General features: G+C 58.7%; 2 protein-coding genes across 2 annotated transcripts; one reads left to right on the forward strand and one right to left on the reverse strand.

Annotated features, from left to right (window-relative positions):
- Positions 1-4,159: 4,159 nt before the first annotated feature.
- Positions 4,160-10,653, forward strand: GRN (granulin precursor). Its single transcript, XM_079726381.1, has 13 exons — positions 4,160-4,248; positions 6,616-6,760; positions 6,890-7,015; positions 7,133-7,217; positions 7,678-7,790; positions 7,887-8,022; positions 8,141-8,235; positions 8,463-8,586; positions 8,860-8,957; positions 9,049-9,294; positions 9,532-9,765; positions 9,867-10,097; positions 10,188-10,653. The coding sequence occupies exons 2-13, from the start codon at positions 6,623-6,625 to the stop codon at positions 10,323-10,325; spliced, it is 1,764 nt and encodes a 587-aa protein (XP_079582507.1). The 5' UTR covers positions 4,160-4,248; positions 6,616-6,622; the 3' UTR covers positions 10,326-10,653.
- A 485-nt stretch (positions 10,654-11,138) lies between these two features.
- FAM171A2 (family with sequence similarity 171 member A2) lies at positions 11,139-20,560 on the reverse strand (the record flags this gene model as incomplete). The annotated part of the gene is made up of 8 exons (XM_079724638.1): positions 11,139-12,774; positions 13,374-13,500; positions 13,623-13,739; positions 13,840-14,019; positions 14,099-14,257; positions 16,559-16,651; positions 16,879-17,106; positions 20,443-20,560. The coding sequence occupies 8 exons, from the start codon at positions 20,558-20,560 to the stop codon at positions 11,295-11,297; spliced, it is 2,502 nt and encodes an 833-aa protein (XP_079580764.1). The 3' UTR covers positions 11,139-11,294.
- Between the last annotated feature and the right edge of the window lie 1,364 nt (positions 20,561-21,924).

A 21,924-nucleotide genomic window follows, 5' to 3' on the forward strand; every position in this document is an offset into this window, starting at 1 on the left:
CAAAAACAAAACAAAACAAAATATATATATATATATTGCATGGGACATAGTTATGCTTAAAATTTTTGTCTTTATTTGAAATTCAAATTTAACTGGGCATCCGATGTTTTATCGGGCAATTCAAGATCTTGGGGGGAAAGGCCCTTGGCCCTGGGGTAGCTGTGACTCTTCTATGAGAGCAGAACTGGAAGTCTGAATGAAGAAAACCCTGAAGGGGTGATGGGAAGCACTGGGGAGAGGCTGAAAGAAGCAGAAAGAGGGAGAGAGAGGGAAGCTGTCCAACCCTGACCTGGAGGAACCTCTTAGCCAGAGTCACATCCGGGGTTCTCTTCATGTCAGGTCTCTCAGCGGAATCTCCTATCACTGTGGTGCCTCAATCCAGGGTAGTGCTGGCATCCGAGGTGGGACCACAGCAGGAACTGTCACAGACCAGGAAGAACATATTTCTAACTTCTTAAGCAAGTGTGGGCTGCAGGAAGCCAGAAGCCACAAAGGAAAAGATCGATTGCTGGATTTCAGATGACATAACAACACAACTTCTGACCACAAAAGATACCATAAACAAAGATAAAAGACAAATGACAGATTGGGAGGAAATATCTGCAATGTATATAATATCCAGACTATGTAAAGAGCTCCCACAGTTCAACAAGAAAAAGAAACACGGGAGAAAAATGAACAAGGGATAATGTGATGGTTAGTTTTTTTTATTATTGAACTACAGTTGATGTACTATATCAACTATACAGTATCATGTAAGTTACAGGTGTACAATGTAGTGATTAACAGTTTTTAAAGGTTATACTTCACTTATAGTTATTATAAAATATTGGCTATATTTCCTGTGTTGTACAATACATTCTTGTAGCTTATTTTATATATAATAGTCGGGCTTCCCTGGTGGCGCAGTGGTTGAGAGTCCGCCTGCCGATGCAGGGGACACGGGTTCGTGTCCCGGTCTGGGAAGATCCCACATGCCGTGGAGTGGCTGGGTCCGTGAGCCATGGCCGCTGAGCCTTGCGCATCCGGAGCCTGTGCTCCGCAACGGGAGAGGCCACAACAGTGAGAGGCCCGCGTACCACAAAAAAAAAAAATAAAATAAAATAAAATATATAATAGTCTGTACCTCTTAATCCCCTATATTGCCCCTCCCCCATTCCTCTCTCCACTCATAACCACTAGTTTGTTCTCTATATCGGTGAGTTTGTTGTGTGATGACTAGTTTTATGTGTCAACTTGGCAGGTGTTTTTGGATGAGATTAACATCTAAATCACTGAATTTTGGCTAAAGCAAATTGCCCTCCATAATGCAGGTGGGCCTCATCCAATCAGTTGAAGGCCTGAATTGAACAAAAAGACTGGCCTCTCCAGGCAAGAGGAAATTCTCTAGCAACTGTCTTTGGACTTTCATCTGCACCATCGGCTCTCCTGAATCTCCAGCCTGCTGGCTCACACTGCAGATTTTGGACTTACTAGCTTCCATAGTCTGTGAGCCAATTCTTTTTAATAAATCCTTTTCTATATACACATCAACTGGTTCTGTTTCTTTGGAGAACCCTGACTAATACAGATAAGAGCAGGCATTTCACAGAAGAAATACATATGCAGAATAAACATACACAAAAATGCTCAGCTTCCCTTGAGATCAAGGAAATGCAGATAAAACAACCATGAAATATCTTCCGTCATTAGTATGGCAAAAATTTTTTGAACTGGCATATCCAATGTTGGTGAGTATATGGGAAATAAGTTCCCCCAAATACTGAGCCTGGGAGTGTAAACTGGAAAAATGTTAAGGCGATTTAGTATTAACATTTCAACATACCTTTTACCCAGCAATGTTACTTTCAGGAATTTAACCCCCATATGTGCACTCAGAGATATGTTCAGAAATATTCGTTGCCTAATTATTTGTAACTGCAAAAACTGGAAACACATAAAAGTCCATTAAATGAGACAGGTTAAGGGAATTCCCTGGTGGTCCAGTGGTTAGGACTCTGAGCTTCCATTGCAGGGGGCACGGGTTTGATCGCTGGTAGGGAAACTAAGATCTTACAAGCCGCGCAGCCGCACAGAGACTGGTTAAGTAAACATGTAACACCTATAGTGTGGAATACTTGGCAACTGTCAAAAAGAAACTGATAGATAAATCAAGACAGCCCATATTCATGAATAGGAAGACAATATTGTTAAGAAGGTAATACACCCCAAATATAGATTCAGTGCATTCTCTATCAAAACCTCAGCTGTCTTTGCAGAAACTGATCCTAAAATTCACATAGAAATTCAGGGGACCTAGAATAGCCAAAACAATCCTGAACAAGAAATTAGAGGACTCCCACTTCCCCTATTTCAAAATTTGCTAAAAAGCTATAGTAATTAAGACAGTGTGATACTGGCCTTAAGAATGGACACATATATCAGTGGAATAGAACTGAGAGTCCAGAGCCCAGTCCTCACATTTACAGTCAGTTGATTCTATCAAAATCTTCTCTACCCAGACTCCCACCACCCCTGAGTTTGGCTATTTGTCCCCAACCCCAGCCTCACCCCCAGCTCAAGTTCTTTGCTTAACCTGCAGTGCTCCCCAGCCATTCGGCACAACCAAACGCTGTCCTTCCTCCAAGACCCGGCACCAGGCTTCCTCTGGGCCTCTCATCTCTCCTGGTGCATCTCCCATCACCCATCTCTGCCAGGGAAAGGCCCCTTGGCACTGAGCAGTCTAGCTCCTGCTGCTGGTGAATCTGTTCCGTGTGGTATATTTTCTCTCCTCACCAGCATGTCAATTCCTGAAAGGTAGGGCCGACCAAAACCAGGAAGCCACTTGTGCTATGCACGCACAGCCAGCCCAGCCTGGTGCCACACAGCCAGCAGCTCCTCAAGTCCACTTCATTGAACCTGGCACTCAATCTCTGCCCAAGGCTGCCTTTCCCATCTGGTTTCCTAATGCTCTTCCCATTACCCCCTATCTAGCCACTTCTCCAACCCCTCCCCACTTGCCAGTTAAAATCCTCCCAGACTCAGCTCAAAAAAGTGCCCCCACGGGGCTTCCCTGGTGGCGCAGTGGCTGAGAGTCCGCCTGCCGATGCAGGAGACACAGGTTCGTGCCCCGGTCCGGGAAGATCCCACATGCCGCGGAGCTGCTGGGCCCGTGAGCCATGGCCGCTGAGCCTGCGCGTCCGGAGCCTGTGCTCCGCAACGGCAGAGGCCACAACAGTGAGAGGCTCGCGTACCGCAAAAAAAAAAAAAAAAAAAAAAAAAAAAAAAAGTGCCCCCAAGGTGGAATTAAACCTCTTTTTCCCTGCCTAGAACCAACCTACTACGTCTTCCCTACACACACCTAGAGCACCTGGCCCCCGAGTCTCCAACCCCCCCCCCCTGCTGTGAGCCCCTTGAGGAAGGGGCCTGAGGGCTGTTTATCCTTGCCCTCACTACTCCTTCACTCCTCTTTGGGGCCCGGCTGCCCAGCATTAAATCTGAGTTAGTTGACTAGAATAGAAACAGGATGCACAAATGTTCCAAATCCAAGAGACATCCTGTAAATGCTCTTGTACGCACCCTCTAAGGGACAGTTCTTGGCTCTCAATGTCCCCTGACAGGAGCTGGCCCATCTCGGGATGGGGCTACAGGAGGCGGCGAGGCGAGCACCAGCAGGCAGGCTTAGCCGGCGACGGCATCACATGATTCCCTAATCACATGATCCCTAGAAATGGGGGGTTGGGGAGAGAGAGGAAGGGAGGGAGGAGAGTGAATTGAGTAGGAAAAGCAGCACAGCCTCCCAGGTTGGCCCCGCCTTTACGTCGACGAGTAGCCAATGGGAGAGCGACAGCCCGGACACCTGGCCAATGGAAACAGAGGTGGGTGGGACAACGCGCCGAGGGGGCGAAGTTGGTGAGCTTCCCGGTCGCTGCTCCCCAGGGATCGCCGACCCCGACGCAGGTAAGGCGGGTGGCTGCATAGACTTCTCGCTTGCTCCTTCCCAGGGGCCCAGCCAGGGGGAGGTGGGGGCTTCAGGCTCCTCTGTAGTTTCATCAGGGAAACAAGAAAAGACTCCCTTAGAGAAACTCCGATGCACTGGAAGGGGTTTTATGGGTGGTGGGAATAAGCAGTAACTGCAGTGACCCCCATTAGAAGGGGCTTTCTCCCTCTCCAGCACCCCTGGGGCCTGCAGCCCCTTCCTCCAAAGCAGAGACTACTCCGTTCTGGAGCCGACTCCGCCCCCGTCGGCAGGTGCTGGTGGTGGTGCTGGTGGGTAGTCCCCGCGGCGGCCGGGAGCCGGCGAGGCGCCCACTCATGGTCTCCGAGCTCGGAGGGCTGGGAACGGGGCTTGAGACCCTGGCCTCCTCAAAGACAGTAGGGACTTGGGAGTGGTGACTGAACCCCTGGGTTGTGTCTGGCTCTCTCTCACTTCCTCTCGCGGGGGTGGGGGGGTGGGGGGGGCGTGGGACGAGCTAACTTCCGCCTCCCCGTGCCACTTTTTCCTGCTCTCTCGCTGCTGGGTTGGCTCGCCTTTTGGGAATCTCTCTCCTGGCACTCGGAGTTGGGGGCTGCCCCCTAGTGGAAGATGACGGAGCTGGGGGCTTGAAGAGGTTCCTTTCCCTCTCTGCGGTGGCAGTGTGGGGTGGGGAGAGAGGCCACCACTTGGAACCCTGCTGAGAGGACTTGGGTCCCCTCCTCCCCCATTCCTGGTCCTGAGTGTGTTTGTGCGCGTGCATGCACGTGTATTCGGTAGAAGCATACACTCTACTTCTGAACCTTAGGATACACAGGAAGGAGAATATATGTAAATGAATCACTAGGGCGCTGAGTAGTCTGAGATGTGTGCAGACAGGCACTCCTTCTGGCCGGGGCAGTGGGACAAGCCTGTGGAGGGTTGAGGTTGGACTCCTAAGAAGCAGGTGCGGCCAGCTGTAGATGCCTTTCAGGGTGGGGGGCTGTGAGCATCGGTGTAGAGGGTGAAAGGGGCCGCAGTCCGGGGTCCAGTTTTCTTCAGCCTTACCTGGCCAGGAGATGGCCTGCTGGGGATGGTCTTTGAGCTGGAGAGGGGGCGCTGAGGAAAACCAGGCGAGGGAGAGAGGATGTGAGTGACTGGGTGTGTGCGATTCCCTGCCATACAAAGTGTGCAGTGTCCACCACACACAGACTAATGGGGAACTGAGGCCCAAAGACAGGGAGCAACTTTGGGGGCTCTCATAGTCAACGGTGGCAGTTCTAGGACTAGGACCCATGTGCAGTATCCAGGCAGCCCCGTACTCTGTGTTTCTGTCCTGGCCTGTTCCACCTGTCCAGGAGGCACTTCTGTCTCTCTTCTCAGCTTGGACCCCAGGCCTCTATCCTCCTGGGGTTTGGGGTCCCATTCCCAGGCACTATCCATGGTCCACTTGTGAAATGAACCGAGGTCCAGTATAGTCTGGAGCCATCAAAGCCTGTCATCTCTATGTCTTGATATATGACGGGGGCGGGGCGTTTACTTCACATCTCTGAGCCTCAGTTTCCTCCTTTGAAAAGTAAAGGTAATAATTTCTACTTTGGACAGTTGTTGCAAAGAAGAAAGAAAATAATGTAGAGTGTTGTCACTGGCTCCTAAGAGGCTCAACAAACATGACTGTTTTGGCCCCTCTAGGCAGAGTAACATCTCCTGGGCCCACCCCATTGAGCTAGCAGGGCTGGCTGAGCTTGGGGGAAGAGTTGTTTAGGAAGTGAAAGGCTGCTCCCTTCCAGAGACCGAGGCTTACTTCCCTCTGATGATGCAGATCTGCAGCCCGGTGGGCACACTTGGTCTCCCCACATGCAGCTGGGTTTCGGCTCCAGGGCAGGGAGAGGTGGGGGGAAGGGAGGGGGGTATGTTTGGGGATTCTGAAAGGGCCTGGTGGTATTGGGGGGCCCTCAGAACACAGGTGTCCCAAAAGTTGACTCAGCCTGGGTATCCCCTTCCTTGGGTGGGGAGGCGACAGTCAGTGGGCAGGTGGTGGCTGGCCTCAGGGGAAGGCAGCACAGACTCCACCGGCACCGTACTTCCTTTTTCACAACTTTCTCAACCCCGTGGTTGCCAAAGTCATCAAGTGTCCTCCCTTCCCCTTCCCCCGCCAACAGGCCTTAGCAGGGTGCAGGTGTGAGCACAGCATCGGGCATCTAGAGGGGCTGGCTCGGGAAGTGGAACCCTGGCTTTTCTTCAAGGGGAGACTCCCTCCTTGCACCCCATCCCTGTCCTCTCATGGCTGCTGATGCCTTCCCCACCCCTCGGAGGTGGTCCTCGTCCCCACAGATCAGACCCACAAAACCCACAAATCTTCCTGACTCTCACATACCCATGTCTCTACACACTCAGCCACAGAGACTCAGGTGTTAGGCCACATGTGGGGACACAGATTCACACATGTGCTCATGCCAGCATTCATGCTCATGGGTGTACACACGCTGGTGCATGTGTGACACCCACACAGGACACACGTAGGAAACTGAATCTCAGGCCCCGCATCCTTCTTCCTGTCTGGACAGGGTGTGGCTGGGGAGGCTCAGCTAGGCCTGGGCCTGGGGCGGGGGGAGTGACTGGGCCCAGAATCGAGGGTAGCCTGGGCTTCAGCTGGTTGCCAAATGCCTCTAGGGATTTTGCAGGTGGACCATGTGGACCCTGGTGAGCTGGGTGGCCTTAGTGACAGGGCTGGTGGCCGGAACACAGTGCCCAGATGGTCAGCTCTGCCCTGTGGCCTGCTGCCTGGACCTGAGAGGAGCTACCTACAGCTGCTGCAATCCCGTTCCGGTGAGTGCCCTTCGGCCCAGGCAAGAGCTAGCAGCCTGGGATTTCCCAAAGGTTCATCTTGGATTGGCCAGAGGAGGGGGCCGGGCTCAGGTCCTTCGGTTTATCCCCTCCCCTCCTCTTGCTTCCCAGGACAAGTGGCCCACGGCGCTGAGCCGGCATCTGGGCACACCATGCCAGACCGACGCCCATTGCTCTCCTGGCTACTCCTGCATCCTCACTATCTCGGGGACCTCCAGCTGCTGCCCGTTCCCAGAGGTGAGGGTGCCATTAGGTCGATGGAGGGCTCGGGTCTGCGTTTACACTTTTCCTGCACTCTCTTCCCACCCTCAGGGAAATGGGCCTAGCCAACGAAGGCGTCTCTGTGTCCCACAGGCCGTGTCATGCGGGGATGGCCACCACTGCTGCCCCCAGGGCTTCCACTGCAGTGCTGACGGGCGGTCCTGCTTCCAGAGATCAGGTGAGCCACATGGGCAGCACATAGAGCCTGGAGCACCCAGGAGTGCAGCCAGCTGGGTGACCTTGATTCCTGCCCTCGTGTCCTCATTCATGTGACATCTGTACTAAGCAGCCCCACTGCTCTGGAGGGACGGGCAGCACTGGAGCGAGGAGGGGTCAGGAGACAATGTAAGACTCCAGGCCCAGGGCCAAGCATTGTGTAGGTGGGGAGAGGCCAAGCTGGCCTGGTTTAAGGCCTACCCAGTCAGTGGATGCCTCTGCCCTGTGCCGTATTATTGCTGGGGCAAGGACTGGCTTGGGCGAGAGTGGGTTAGGAAAGCCTGGGGGAGCCCTGAGCCCTAGTGCCAGCCCCCGAATCCTCCTGTAGCTGGGCCTGCAGGCCCTGGTGCCAGAAGCTCCTTGAGTGGTGGGAGGAATGACCTTCACTGACGGGGTGGAATCCTGGGTCATCCCGTCCACAGATATCAAGCCCTTGGGTGCCGTCCAGTGCCCCGACAGACAGTTCGAATGCCCCAACTCCTCCACATGCTGCAGTATGCCTGATGGCTCGTGGGGATGCTGCCCCCTGCCCCAGGTACAAGTTTGGGAAGATGGGGGGAGGGAGGAGGGCAGTGGGGGCAGAGGAAGGGCTGGAGGGAGCACAGACATAGTCAGGGCCATCCCTTCTCAGGCTGCTTGCTGTGAAGACAAGGTGCACTGCTGCCCTCATGGCACCTCCTGTGACCTGGCTCGTGGCCTCTGCCTCACGGCCACAGGCACCCACCCCCTGGCAAAGAAGATCCCTGCCCAAAAGACTAAAAGGCCAGGTGAGGTGGGAGAGTGTCGGGGTGTGAGCTGGGAGTGAGGAGAGGCCTCATCTGGCTCCTGGCTGGGGAGACATTCCCCTCCACCCTGGCTGCCCGTCACCTTTCTCTCTCCTTCCAGTGGTCTTGTGCCCGGATGCACAGTCCCAGTGCCCTGGTGGTTCTACCTGCTGCAAGCTGCCCAGTGGAAAGTATGGCTGCTGCCCGATGCCCAGTGTGAGTGAGGGGCTGTGCGTCCACAGCCATCTGGCCTGGACACCTACCTGCCAGGCAGGGACTCCAAGGGGTGGGGCTGGCTGGCTGGTGGCTGGCGGGGAGCCTGGCTGCTCAGGACTCATGCCACCCCCTAGTGGGGGATTGGGGCAGTGCCAGCTGTCGGCCTGGCTGCTCCTTGAGCTCTTAGGGAGACTGGAAATCCCAAAGACCACTTCGCCCTCACCCAGGCCATCTGCTGCTCCGACCACCTGCACTGCTGCCCCCAGGACACTGTGTGTGACCTGATCCAGAGTAAGTGCCTTTCCAAGGAGAATGCTACGGACCTCCTCATCAAGCTGCCTGCACACACAGGTACCGGGGGAGGCCACAGACGCTGCCATATCACCTGCACCACGAGGAGTGAGCAGAAATGGGGCTGGGGACTGATGCCCGCACGGAGGGACCAGGGCAGGGACAGCCCCCTTTCGTCCACACTGGGCCTCGCCTTAGGATCACTGCCAGGGGTGGCTTGAGCGGTACCCTCCATCCTCCACATCCGGTTCTAGCTGTGGAACTGACAAAGGGAGGGCCCCCCCGAGGGTTCCCAGCGCCACTGCTGACCCATGCTCCTTGCCTGCCTCACAGTGCGGGAGGTGAAGTGTGACATGGAGGTGAGCTGCCCTGACGACTACACCTGCTGCCGCCTGCTGTCTGGGGCCTGGGGCTGCTGCCCTTTTGCCCAGGTACCGAGGAGCGGTGAGTGGCCTGGGCTGAGCAGAGGGTGGCAGCCAGCTAGGCACCCCCGGCCCACCGTCCCCTCTCCCTCCACCCTAGGCTGTGTGCTGTGAGGACCACGTGCACTGCTGCCCGGCCGGGTTTAGGTGTGACACAGAGAAGGGTACCTGTGAACAGGGGGCCCGCCGGGTGCCCTGGATGAGGAAGGCCCCAGCCCACGTCAGCCTGCCGGACCCCCGAGCCGTGGAGAATGATGTCCCCTGTGATAACGTCACCAGCTGTCCCTCCTCCAATACCTGTTGTCGACTCACGTCTGGGGAGTGGGGCTGCTGTCCTGTCCCAGAGGTGCATGGAGAGGGGGAGGGTATGGGGGGAGGGACGGTGTCTTGGCCTGAGCACGTGGCCAGGCTCCTGTTGCCTTGCTCTTCTGCCCTCTGCCCGGCCCACGGGTGGCGCCAGCTCAGTCAGAGTCATTCCCAGCTGGAGGAGCTGTGAGCAGGAGAGGCGGAGTGGAGGCAGCGGGGGCTCAGCGCTCCGTCCAGTAGTAGCTTCCTAGACCACCCTTTTCTGCCACCTCCCCAGGCTGTCTGCTGCTCAGACCACCAGCACTGCTGCCCCCAGGGCTACACGTGTGTGGCCGGGGGACACTGTAAGAGGGGGAACAAGGTGGTGACCGGACTGGACAAGTTGCCTGCCCGCCAGGCTTCCCTGTCCCACTCCAGAGACATGGGCTGTGACCAGCACACCAGCTGCCCGGTGGGGCAGACCTGCTGCCCGAGCCTGAGCGGGGGCTGGGCCTGCTGCCAGTTGCCACACGTGAGTGCCCACCTGCCTGCTTCCGGACGGGACAGGGGAGTCCAGTCCTGGGTGGGGGGACATTAGGTGGTCGAGAATGTAATGCCCCTTTGTCCCCCCAGGCCGTGTGCTGTGAGGACCGCCAGCACTGCTGCCCAGCTGGGTACACCTGCAACGTGAAGGCCCGATCCTGCGAGAAGGAGGTGGACTCTGCCCGCCCTGCTGCCCACCTGGACCGCGGCCGGCACGTGGGTGTGGGGAACGTGGACTGTGGAAAGGGGCATTTCTGCCACGATAACCAAACCTGCTGCCGAGACAGCCGAGGGGGCTGGGCCTGCTGTCCCTACCGCCAGGTCAGTGCCACCCCCCGCCCTGGGGCCGGGTGTGGGCCTGGGCCGGGTCCTGCCACGGGCAACTCTCGCCCCCCCACTCCCACCATCCAGGGCACGTGTTGTGCGGACAGGCGTCACTGCTGTCCCTCTGGCTTCCGCTGTGGGTCCAAGGGCACCAAGTGTTTGCTCCGGGAAGCCCTGCGCTGGGACGCTCCTCAGAGGGACCTGGCCCCGAGGCAGCTGCTGTGAGGAGGGGCTGAGGACTGAAGACACTCCGCGGCCTTCGGGACCCTGCTCAGAGGGTGCCCACTGCTCAGGCCTCCCCAGCACCTCTCCACCGCCACAGTCTCCCAGACCCCCATTTCTGAGTACCCCTGTCACCCTGGGAGGCGGGGCCTCAGGCTAAGGCCCTCCCTATCCCAACGAGGGCTGTGGCAAAAGCCACATTTCCAGCTGCCATCCCCTCCCCCCATTTCCGTGGACCCTGTAGCCAGGTGCTGTTCCCTATCCACAGGTGTGCATATGTGCGTGTGTGTGTGTGTGTGTGCGCGTGCTGCAGTAAAGTTTGTACACTTTCTTAACTGTCTGATTTGGCCACCCTGCCTGCCCTCCCCAGGGGGCCCCTGAGCCAGGGCCCCCATCCAGTGTCCACATTCCCCCTACCTCACAGGAAAGACACACAGAAGTTTATCTCACCAGTTTTATATTTGCTGTTGCCTACAGCGATCCCATCACATTATCCCCTAGTCCCCAGAGCTGCCCCAGCCTCCAGCCCTGTGACATCGTAGCCCAGAGGTGGGCTAGTCGGCAAGCAGCACCCCCTCCCCTCCCAGGGGTCCACTAGAACACCCCTCCCTTCCCAGCCCTCACACTAGCAGCTGAGGCCCAGGTGCCCCTCCTGCTTTCCCACGATAGAGCTTTCTATGTACAGCCACGTTTATACAGGCACTGCTTCCCCCCCACCCAGCCCTCCTCCCCAGCACCTCCCGTCGGGGGTCTGGACCCCTCCCACCTTCTTCTCGGAGGCAGACACGGGTCCCTCCCGAGACATTACCCAGCACATACCACCGGACAGCTCCGCAGGCCCCCGGGCATCTTTCCAGGCCGGGGCTGGGGGCTAAGGGCGCGGGCCCCCGCGGCCCCCCGGAGCACGCACCCTGGGGGCGGGCCCGGGCGGAGGGAGCGGGGGCCGGCCCGGAGGCGGCGCCAGGCCGGGTGCTACTTGACGTTGAACACCATGAGGGGCCGCTCCTCCCGCCGCTGCCACGGGCTCTTCTTGTCGCCCGCCTCGTCGCCCACTTCCGCCCCCAGCTCGTCCTCCGGGCTGGTGAGCGAGTCGCGCCGCAACTCGCTGGCGCTGCTGCGGGAACTGTCCCCGCGGCTGCGGCCCCGCCCCCGGGGTACCGTGGCCGCCCGGCCCTCGGGCGCTGCCACCTCGTCCAGCAGCGGTGTCAGCGAGTTGTCCTCCGGGGAGCAGAGGCCCGTGCGGCTCTCGCTGCTGCTTGGCTCCGTGTCCTCGCTGAGCGCCAGACGCGGGGTCGCGGGCGGAGGCGGCGGCGGCGGCGGCGGCGGGGCGGCGGCGGCAGGGGTGCGCTCCCGCTCCTCCCGCAGGGGCCGCCGGCGCGGCGGCCGCGCCTCGTGCACGTCGACGCCCGAGTCCAGGCTGGCATCGGTGCTGCGGCCGCCGCCGCCCGCCTGCAGGTCGATGTAGGAGTGGCGCACTTGCGAGTTGGAGCGCCCGTCGAGGGACACGAACCAGGCGCGCGGGTGAGGCTTCACGCCCAGTTCGAGCAGCTTCTTCTCGGTCAGCGCCTGCAGCTCCCCGTTGAGCTGCGCCATGGTCGACTCGTTGAACAGCACCGGGATGGTGACCGAGCCGCTGACCGGTGCCGAGCGCCCACTCCCCCAGCCCTCGCCGCCACCACCCCCGCCGCCCTCGCCCCCCGCGCCCGAGTGGCCCGGCATCAGCGGGCGCTGGGGGTCGGGCTGGGGAAAAGGGCGCGCCGGGCCGGGGGCCGCGCCCTCGGGCGGGGCCGGCTCGTCGCCCGCCCCCGTTGCGCCCGCCTCGCCGCCGAGGCGCACGTAGTGCGCGGGGATCACCAGGGTGGGCATGACGTTGCGGTAGACGCTGTCCTTAAGGTGGTCGATGGAGCCGCAGAAAATGAGCTGCCCCGCCTGGCTGAGCGACGGCGGCCGCGCCAGCTGGTCCACCGACTGAGACAGCAGGAAGTCGGGGGTCTTGCTCTCGGCCGCCCCCTTGTGGCCCAGGTAGTGCTCGAAGGGCGGTGGCGGCGAGGGCGGCTCCTGCAGGAAGGCCGCGGTCCCCGGGGGCCCCCGCCGGTACTCCTCCAGGCCTGGCTCCAGCCCGCCGGGACCCTCGACGGAGCGGGCGCCCTTGAGCCCGGCGCCCTCGCCTCCGCGGGCACCCGCAGGCTCGGCGGCTGGGCGGCCGGCGGAGCGCGGCTTGGCACGGAAGAAGTCGTCCCGGGAGGCGGCCAAGTCACGGGAGCTGGAGAAGGCCGAGTGGAGGGGGCCCGGAGGCGGAGCCTCGGGGTCCCCCGACGGGGCTGGCTCCAGGGGTCCCCCACAGATGAGGTGCAGCTGGGACATAGAGGTGGCCTGGTCTCGTTTGTTACCGTCAGAGGGCCCGGAGAGCTGCAGCTTGCGGTGCTGTTGCCTCGGCTTCAGGCAGCGCCTCCTGGAGACAGGGGACAGAGCGGGACCATCAGGAAAGGGTGGAGGCCAGAGCAGCTCCCTACACCGCAGTTGGAAGATGGGGGATGGATATAGTTGGAGGGGTGGGGACAGTGCCTGGGACTCAAGAGAGAGGTTGGGGAGCCCAGATGGGTCCTGGGAGAGGTGTGCGGAAAGAGCTTGAGAGTCTGTTGGGGGAGCAGCCAGCAGCTGTGCCCATTTGGGCCTCCCTCGGCATAAACTGCACTCCTTGGGACGTAGCAGGTGCAGTGAGAGCCGGGGAGAAGCACCTAAGCCAACCAGGGGCATGTGTGGCCTGAGGACCCCTGAAAGTGAGGGCTGGCTGGTAGAAGCAGCTGCAGAGGGTCCCTGGAGGGGCCTGGCCCGCAGCTCCCGCCTCCTCTCCCCCCAAGTCTTTGGTCTCTGCATGTGCACATGCAGTGCTTTCCTGTCAGGCCTTGAGGATCTAAGGTGTGTTTTATGCATCGTTGGGGCCTCAAGCACCCAGCACAAGACCAGGCATGGAGCTGGCCTCAGTCAGTGCCTGGGATGAGAGGAGGCTGGGGGATTGGGAAGCAGTCGGAGGGGATGCAGGGCACTCACCGGCAGTAGTAGATGAGCAGACACAGCAGAATGAGCACCAGCAGGGCCAGGGCTGCCAGGATGGTGAGCAGGAAGATGGTGTGGTAGGTGCCGATGTCCTGGATGCCCGACGTGATGGTGACCAGCCCTGTGCGGGGCAAGAGCTTAGCATTCCCAGGTGTGGATGTCCCTCCTGCCGTTCAGAAGGAGTCCACTCTCCCAGCCTCCCCTTCTACCACCCCCCGCCCCTGCTGTCCCCCCCACTCTCACCGGCCGTGGGGGAGGCCATGGCAGCCGCCCAGTACCCCAGCTGAGGGGAGATGAAGGTCCAGTAGAGCTGCCGGCCTTCCTTCCGGATCACACCAGTGCCATTGCGTACCCACAGCCCTGGGAGAGGTGAGGGTTTCATCAAACTCAGTGTCCCCCCAACTTAAGTCCCACTTTCTTTCCCCAAACTCTAGCACCTGCACCTCCTTGAGGCACTCACCACTCTTGGGGTCGAACCTCCAGGCTGGAATGCTGGTGCCCACGGTGAGGGCACGAGGCTCCGAGGGCACAGGCAGGGACAGGTGAATGGGGCCTGAGAGCGGCACCTCTGTCCCATTACCTGCCAGCAGGTGCACGCTCACAGCAGCCACGGGCATCAGCTCCAGCCAGGAGCCATTGCCTGCAGGAAGGGGACACAAGGGATGAGGCCTAAATCCTGGTGGGGGGAACATCCCTTCCATGGCTGGCACCCAGCATACCTGAGCTGGAGGCCTCCGTGCCCAGGAAGGCAGGGAAAGCCCACATTTCATGCTGGGTGCTGGCAGGTGTGAGCGAGGCCCAGAGCTGGCTGTAGGTAGAGCTGACAGGTAGGCGGGCAGCCCGGCGCTGGAACTGCACCCAGGGCTGGGAGCGGGCACCTGGATAGAAAGAGGGGCTGCAGTGGCCTGGCCAGGGACAAGGTCCCCAGGGACCAGAGCAGAAAGCAAGTGTCTAAAGAGAAGGGGAGCCAATGGGTTAGGCCACTTGGGAAGGCCAGGAAGGGTGGTGACTTGGGGAGAGCACCGGGCAGGCTTAGAATGATAACCTAGAAGGGACGTGGACCTGTCATCCTCTGGTCCTGGCTGTGTGACCCCCGAGCAAGTTACCTGCTCTCTCGGAAACACTCTTTCCATGTTAATTTATAAAATGACGAGGTTCAGGTCCTCAAACAATTATTATTGCCTACTGTGTGGCAGGCACCGTGTTAGGTGCTGAGAATACAAAGAGGAATAAGACGCAATTTACAATTCCCTGCCTTCAAGTTCACAGTCTAGTGCGTCGCTGTTCATTACAGTACCCATTAGAACTTCCTGCTATGGATGGAAATGTTCTGTGTCCTGCTGCCTATAACAGTACCCACTAGACACACAGGGCTGTTAAGCACTTGACACGTAGCTAGTGCGACGGGGGAACTGCATTTATTTTTAATTCTAAAAAGTTTAATGAATTTTTAATTTATGCAAATAGCCACATGTGGCTACTGCATTTGACAACTTAGGGTGTGTGTGTGTGTGTGTGTGTGTGTGTGTGTATGTCTGTCTGTCTGGCTTGGAGCAGAGGGTATGTATAAACAGTATTCCAATATAATATGGTAATAGCTAACATTTATGAAGCTTTAAGATATGCTGGCACTGTTCTAAGCAGGTTACTTATATTAACCCCTGAAATAAGCACAACAGCCCCTGAGGTAGGTGCCTTTATGATCAGCCCCATTTTATAGATGCAGAAATGGAGGCGGGAGAAGTTCAGCAACTTGCCCAAGGTCACTGGAGCCTGACTGAAGCCCAGGCAGTCTGGTGCCAGGGCGCCTCCTCTCACCCACCGTTCCATCCGGCCTCGCTGGTAAAATAGCGTGGTGCAAGGGGAGCTTGGCCTGCCCAGCTCGGGAACGCCCTGTGGAGCCCTGCAGTGTGAGTAAGACTCAGCCAGGAAAGAAAGCGGAAAGGGACTTCCAGGAGGACTGACAGGAGAAAGGCCCAGGGGCATGAGGCAGCTTGCTGGTCGGGGCACTGCAGGTGACGCTGCCAGCTTTGTGAAAGAGTCTAGGCTTTCTACCAAAAGCAGTGGGAGCCGTGGGAGGGTTTAAGCTCGGGTTCGTTTGGCATTTTAGAAACCTCCAAAGACATCTTAGAAGCCTCTGGTTCAGGATCAGAGAGAGAGAGACGAGCAAACCAGAAAAGTAATTGGGGACAAGGGCTCAAGATAAGAATATAAATTGGGGAGGGGAGGCTCTCCTTCCAGAACCCACAGTGGCTCCCTAGTACTAGCCAGATGGAACTTACCCTCTGCCTGGCTTCGTCAACCAGTCTACACCATGCCCCCATCCTGCGTAGCCAGTCCAGAGCATCCCCTGCCCCCTCACGGTCCCCTTCTGCCCCTGAATCTTGATTCCTCTCCAGCAAAGGTGCCTTTGCTCCCCCTTCAACTCCCGAGCCCCCGCGTCCCACAGCTCCCTTCGCCAAATCCTCTCACCCTGCTATTCTCCCACGTGAGGGTCCTCTCGGTATTGAAAGCAGCTGCCCTCCACTCCCCTGCCCTGCCTGATCTGTAATTATCTCAGCATTTGCAATGCTCTGCCTGTCAGGGAACTCCACCAGGTGGGGAGCCTCTCTGCTCTTCCTTACCATTATTCCCCAGAACCGGAGACAATGCCTCGCACAGCACGGGTGCTGCAGGAAGTATTGGTTGGGTGAGACCGAAAGCCTGGTGGGTGGACAAGGGCCACTGTGGGATTGCTCCAGTCCTTGCACTTGATAGGTGTTCTATGCCTGTGGAATGACCCTGGCTTCTGATATAGCCAGGCACCCAGTAGGTGCACAAGAAATACAAGCGGATCCACTGAAGATAAGGTGGCAGGAAATGGGAATTCTGATAATAGGAGTAGAGGGAGAATAGAAACCACGAGAAGCCCCAGTAACAATAAACAGTTATTGACCACCTTCTGTGAAGTTTTTCACATGCTTGATGATATTTAATCCTTACCTAAATTTGACGATGTAGATACTATCAATTGTTCACATCTTACAGACGAACAAACTAAGGCTCAGAGAGGTTAAGTGATTTGCCCAAGGGCACCCAGCTAACATGTGGCAGGCGAAGTTCTCTATACCCAGTCAGGGAGAGGGAAGAGGAGCTGGTGTGGGCGGAGGGGTGGGGGAGTGGAGAGCGGGGAGTCTTACCAGGAGAGCCCAAGAGGATGTGCACCAGGTCCTCATAGAGGATGAGGGTGGCCGGCCGCTCAGGCAGCAGGTAGAGGCTGACTGACGCGTACACTGCAGGAGGGATGGTCTGTCAGCTCCAGAGCAAGCCCCCCCTCCCCTAGGCTGGCACTCCCACCGTCTGAATCCCAGTGACTTCACCCTCCCTCAGCCCCCTGTGCATACCCCAGCCCAGGCAGCAGCTGCTGGAAAGCCTGCCCTCTCCGCCCCCAAGGACTATTTTGGGAAGGGGCTGATGGGGTCAGCTGCTCCCCACCCCCTCCAGCTGCCCCTGCACTCACAGGGCAGCTTGTCAACACGCCAGGGCACAGAGTTGGTGAGGAAGCCAGTGCGGGCAGCAGTGACCAGCACCCAGGTGCCCAAGCGGTAGCTGAGGGGCAGTGTGGCCACGCCCTCCGAGTCCGTGGTGCTGGCGGCCAGCAGCATCCGGTTCCCAAATACATCCACTGAGGCCCGGGCCAAGGGCACAAGCTCCCCGCTCACGTACACCTGCACCTTGATCAGAATCTCTGTGGGCAAGATGGGGTGAGGGGAGTGAGGAGGAGGGAGGAGGCAGGAGAGGACTGGGGGAGCCTCGAGATCAGAGGAGGGGGCTGTGGGTTGGGCGTGGCTTGGGGGTCCAGGCTAGACAAGGTATTATAAGAGCCAGCATTTATAGAGCCCTCATTTAAACCTCACATCAGCCTGTGAGGTAGGTGGTACTATTAGCATATTTCATCAAGCCTGACACATGCACATTCTGACATTTTAACACTTCTGGACTCAGGCTACACCTATGATCGATATGTCATAATCATAATCGGCAGCCTTTTTTTCCTCTTTTACTGGCACATGAAATAAATAATGGTGTATCTTACAGTCAGTGATGTATTAGACTCGATGTCTTAGACCATTTTATAGATATGGAAACTGAGGCTCAAAGAGTTTAGATACTTGTACTACAGTAAAGTGGGAGATCTGGGATCCAAACCTGGGAGTCTGTCTCTAGACCCAAATTCTTAACCACTGGACCCTATGGGGCTGGTGTCAGGGAGAGGAGAGGGAAGGAGGGCTGAGAAAGGATGAATAACCAGAGAACCAGGGATCTGCAAGTGGAGAGGAGAGCGGTCAAGTTTCAGCCATTTGGAAGGGGGGTTGGGTCAGAGTTTGGGTTCTCAAGAAAAAACTGAGAAGGGGACACCAGCAGGTTGGCCATTCCCATCATTCATCCTGTGCCCAGAATCCTTTGCACACACCTGTTTCCCTTCAGATTTAGGGACTCACACAACCCCTAAGGCCAAACAAGTACCTCCTGACCCCTCCCCCTCACATGGACTGCCAGCCCCCTCCCAGCTGGTCAGCTACAGTCAGTCACCATGGCAACGCCCTCATTCCTCCCAGGAGATGGGCAGGGAGCTGGGGCCCTGGCAAGGGGAAGGAGATCTGGGGGGGCCGACCCAGGCCCAAGGGTAACCAGTGTGGAGGAGGCTGGGAAGGGAAGTCCAAGTCTTTCTTTCCAGCCACCCCTACCCCTGGCCTCAAGATGGTCTGGCCAGGCTGGCCTGCAGGTGTCCTGAGCGCAGGCGGGATGACAGGGCAGGGACCAGCCTTGAGTCGTTCTCATGGACTCTGCAGGCAGCCTCTCTGAGCCACAGCACCACCTACCTCTTCCCACTCAGCACAGCCCCTCCTCAAGAACGTGACTCACCCCTACCTTGCTGCCAATAATGGGAGTGGGTGTCATGCCTGGAAAGGTACAGAGGCCTCAGTGTGGGGCCCAGGAGGGAGGTGGGGAGTGGGCTGGGTGCTAGACACAAACCTAGGAGAGGCCAGGTACAGAAGGAAGACCCCGGAGCCGAGGGCAGCAGGGCATGTGGAGGTCACGGGGCCTCACGGGTGGAGCCTGACATTCAACAGCGACAGGTGTCTTGTCTCAGGCTTTCAACCAACCCCAGGGCCAGCACCACGCCTGCCCTTGGCATCCCATCCAGCTGTTCGCCTGAGCCCACCTCCCTCTCGCTTCCCAGGCCAGAGCCCAACTCGGCGGGTGGCTGCACACACTCGAACCTTTCCTGCTTTCTGGTTCTCCGGGGAACTGGTAGCCTCCCCGCACCGCTCCCCCCTCTCCGGGCCACCCAGCAGGAATTTTGAGAAGCTAGAGGGGCCTGCCGACTCCCCACTCCTACCCCAGGCTAGGAGCAGCCGGATAGAGCAGCTGGGAAGGGGGGACCCAGGAGTCTGGAATATGGTCATTTGAAGGAATGCCTTGGGTTCAAGGGCCAGAGCATAGAAAAGGGGAGGGGGCTTAGGGAATAACACAGGGGTGGGCAGGTAAGGCCTGAGGAGGCATCAGTGCCAAGCTGGGGAGGGGGTGGGCAGGTGCCCTTCTCCCTTCCCCTCAACTTGGGCCCCCAGCTAGTGGCCTGGGAGAACCCCCTCTCCTGGCTCTATTCCAGCCAATTCCCTGGGCCACCTCCCCTGAGGCGCAGGTCTTGAGGGAGAGGTTTCCTGAGAAAACAGGGCCCCTTCCTACCCAGCAAAGCCTCCTCTCCTGCAGAGAGCAGGGAAGACTGAAGCTGAGGAGATCCTTCCCCATTCCTCAAAGCCTGACATTCCATACAGGATCCGCCTGTCCAGGCTTCAGCCCTGCCTCATTCCAGGAGGAAATCCGACCCCCTCCCTTCATCCGGACCCCACTTCCCTCATCCAACCCCCGCCCCCCCCCCCCCCCCGCTTTTCCTGTCAGCTCCTTGGTGGAAAGGCGAAGAGTGGAGAGCACCATTTCAGGCAGGGATGGGGCTAAGAGGCAGGAGTGGGGAGAACAGTGGCTGGGGTGCGTGGCCAGGGGCTGGGAGGCGGGCGCGGGCTGGAGTGGGTGGAGGCCCCTGAGAACCCAGGCGTCGGCAGGGAGTCATGGTCCGGCTCTCCCACCTCTCCCGCTGCAGGAGCCCGCCCCGCTCCCACCTCACACACCCACCTGGGCCCGTGAGGCGCTGGGAGGGTCTCCTCCACTGCGATGGAGAGGTGAGATGAGGAGGGGGTGACCTGGGGGGCGGGGGCTGCGGACAGGAGTGGCTGGAGGCCTGCTGGGCGGGGACCCAGGCACCTGCCCTCCCAGCCGGCACTGTCCACGGCCAGATAGCCAGCTCAGCATGGCTCCGCCACCACAGCCCTGCCATGCGCCTTGAGCTGGGAATCACAACGTACCTCTTTTTCCAGACAGCCCCCCAACTGCAGCCCCTCCTCCATCATGGGCCCATCAGCGTTTCTTTGGTGCACCCCAAATTCTGAACCTGGGGGGCCGTCTGGGGGCTGTCAGACTCCGGGGCGAAGAACCCCATTCGAGCAGCCAATCCGCCCACCGCCTCACCCACTCCCCCTCTCCCCTCCCCCCTTCAAACCTAGCTCTAGGCGCCCAGCCCCCGTCCGGGCCCAGGGTGGCAGCCTCTGCCTGGGCTCCCACCCAGCCGGGTCGGGAGCGAGGAACCCGCTGGGGGCTGCAGAGCGGGCGGCCGCCCCAGCCCGCCCCTGGGCGGGTGTCTTCGATAGACAATGGCTCAGGCAGCAGCGCCTCGCGGACCAGGAGGGAGAAAAACAAGGCGGGAGGGGGCGACGGCGCGGAGCCTGGGGACCCCCGCCCTCCCCATTGTGTCTCCCCGAGACCCCCGCCCGGCGGTCTCCCTCTCCCTCCCTCCTCTCCCCCGTAAGCTAGGACCCCAGGTCGCCTAGCTACCCCCACCCAAATCCAGGGAATAGAACACCCCCCAATTCACGAGCGCCGCGAAGAGGGGGCTGGCGGGCGGGGGCCCGATCGCGGGGGTGGGGGCAGAGGCCCGCGATCACTGCCCCTCCCGGCCGACACTCACCCTGCGGGCTGGGGGACTCCGGCGGCGACTTGCCGGGAGCCCGGGAGGCGCCGCCTAGCAGCAGCCCCAGCAGCGGCAGCAGCCGCGCGAGGACGCTGGGGCCACTCGGCGGCGGCATCGCGGGGCTCGGCCCGGCCCTAACGGCCCATGGCTCCCGCCCGGCCCCGCTCGGCCGGCCCCGCTCAGCCCCAGCTCTGCGCCGCGCCGCGCCGTTCGGGCTCCCGCTCGGGCTCCAGCTCGGGCTCCAGCTCTGGCTGCGGCGGCCGCTCAGTGCGATTGTCTCCTCCAGGAGCCGCCGCCAGCGCCCCCTGCAGGCGGCGCCCCACCACGCGGGACTCCGGGCACCGCCCCCTCGCTGTCCACAGCCCACCACGAAGCCCACCGCCGCGCGCCCAGACCCCCAACGGCTAGGGAATGTAGCGAATAGGGTCCAATCACAGGGGTTCTCAGAGTTCCTGAGCCCCGGAAATCTGTTGCAGAATTTTGAGAGGGAGAATGACTGTTGCTTACAACACAAAGAGTTGGTCATACGTGTCTCCCCAAACTGTAAGAACTGCCCAGTTCTCTCCGCACAAACACCTGCTCAATGTTGGGGAGGTAGGGCGCAGCCCCCTTGGGAATCACCCAGTCTGGGTTCTCGTCTAGCTTCTGCCTCTTCTTGAGCCATAAGCTAGTTACTTAACTTTCTGCTCCACAGCTCCACAGCCTTCCTTTAAAATGAGAGTTGTAATAATCTCTACCTCGTGGGGTTATTGTACCAATTAAAAGAGATAATGACGTAAAGGGTCTAGCATGTGCTTGACTGGAGCAGGGGCACAATAAATGGTGCTATTGTTGGCCCAGCGTAGTAGCAGATCCATCACTGGGCGAACATAATGCTTGGAACCCCACGTTTGAATCCCACACTACAAGCTTGCCCGCGCCCCAGCCAAGCGCTCTTTCTTTCCAGTTTCTGGTTGTCCTCATCTAAAACCCCTCATCTAATCTGGTTATCCCTCTCCTGGTTCTCTCTGGCTTGTCACCTCTTTCTCACAATAGGACTGGATACTTAGGGCAAGGAACTCCGTCCCCCAGAGGTCAGGCTTTTCTCCTGGTTAGGTCCTGGTTGGGTTTCCTGACATAAGGACATATTGTTGTGAGCTTGTGAACAAAACTACCTTTCTTTCTTTTTCTTTCTTTTCTTCCTTCCTTCCTTCCTTCCTTCCTTTCTTTTTCTTTCTTTCCTTCCTTCCTCTCTCTCATCCTCTCTCCCTGCTTTTCTCTTTCTTTTTTTCTTTTTCATAAATTTCCATCTATTCAGATTTTCCAGTCTTATGTAACCAATTTTTTCACAACCTCAACGCAGGATTTAGCACTCATTCCTGGTGAATTTCATCTTGTTGGTTTCAACCCAACTTTACAATCTGTCAAGGCTGCCTTGAATCTGCTTCATCACCCATTGTATTGGAGCTGCCTCTCAGCCCGGAGCCATCTGCAGGGTGA

The sequence above is a fragment of the Hyperoodon ampullatus genome (assembly GCF_949752795.1).
Source record: "Hyperoodon ampullatus genome assembly, chromosome: 19".
Lineage (NCBI taxonomy): Eukaryota > Metazoa > Chordata > Mammalia > Artiodactyla > Ziphiidae > Hyperoodon > Hyperoodon ampullatus.

What these genes read in the sequence shown, in the direction of transcription:
- GRN (XM_079726381.1), top strand. Translation starts at nt 6,623, where the DNA reads ATGTGGACCCTGGTGAGCTGGGTGGCCTTAGTGACAGGGCTGGTGGCC. An exon ending in GTCCTGCTTCCAGAGATCAG is followed by an intron (nt 7,218 to 7,677) that starts GTGAGCCACATG and finishes TCCCGTCCACAG; the next exon opens with ATATCAAGCCCTTGGGTGCC. An exon ending in CCAAAAGACTAAAAGGCCAG is followed by an intron (nt 8,023 to 8,140) that starts GTGAGGTGGGAG and finishes CTCTCCTTCCAG; the next exon opens with TGGTCTTGTGCCCGGATGCA.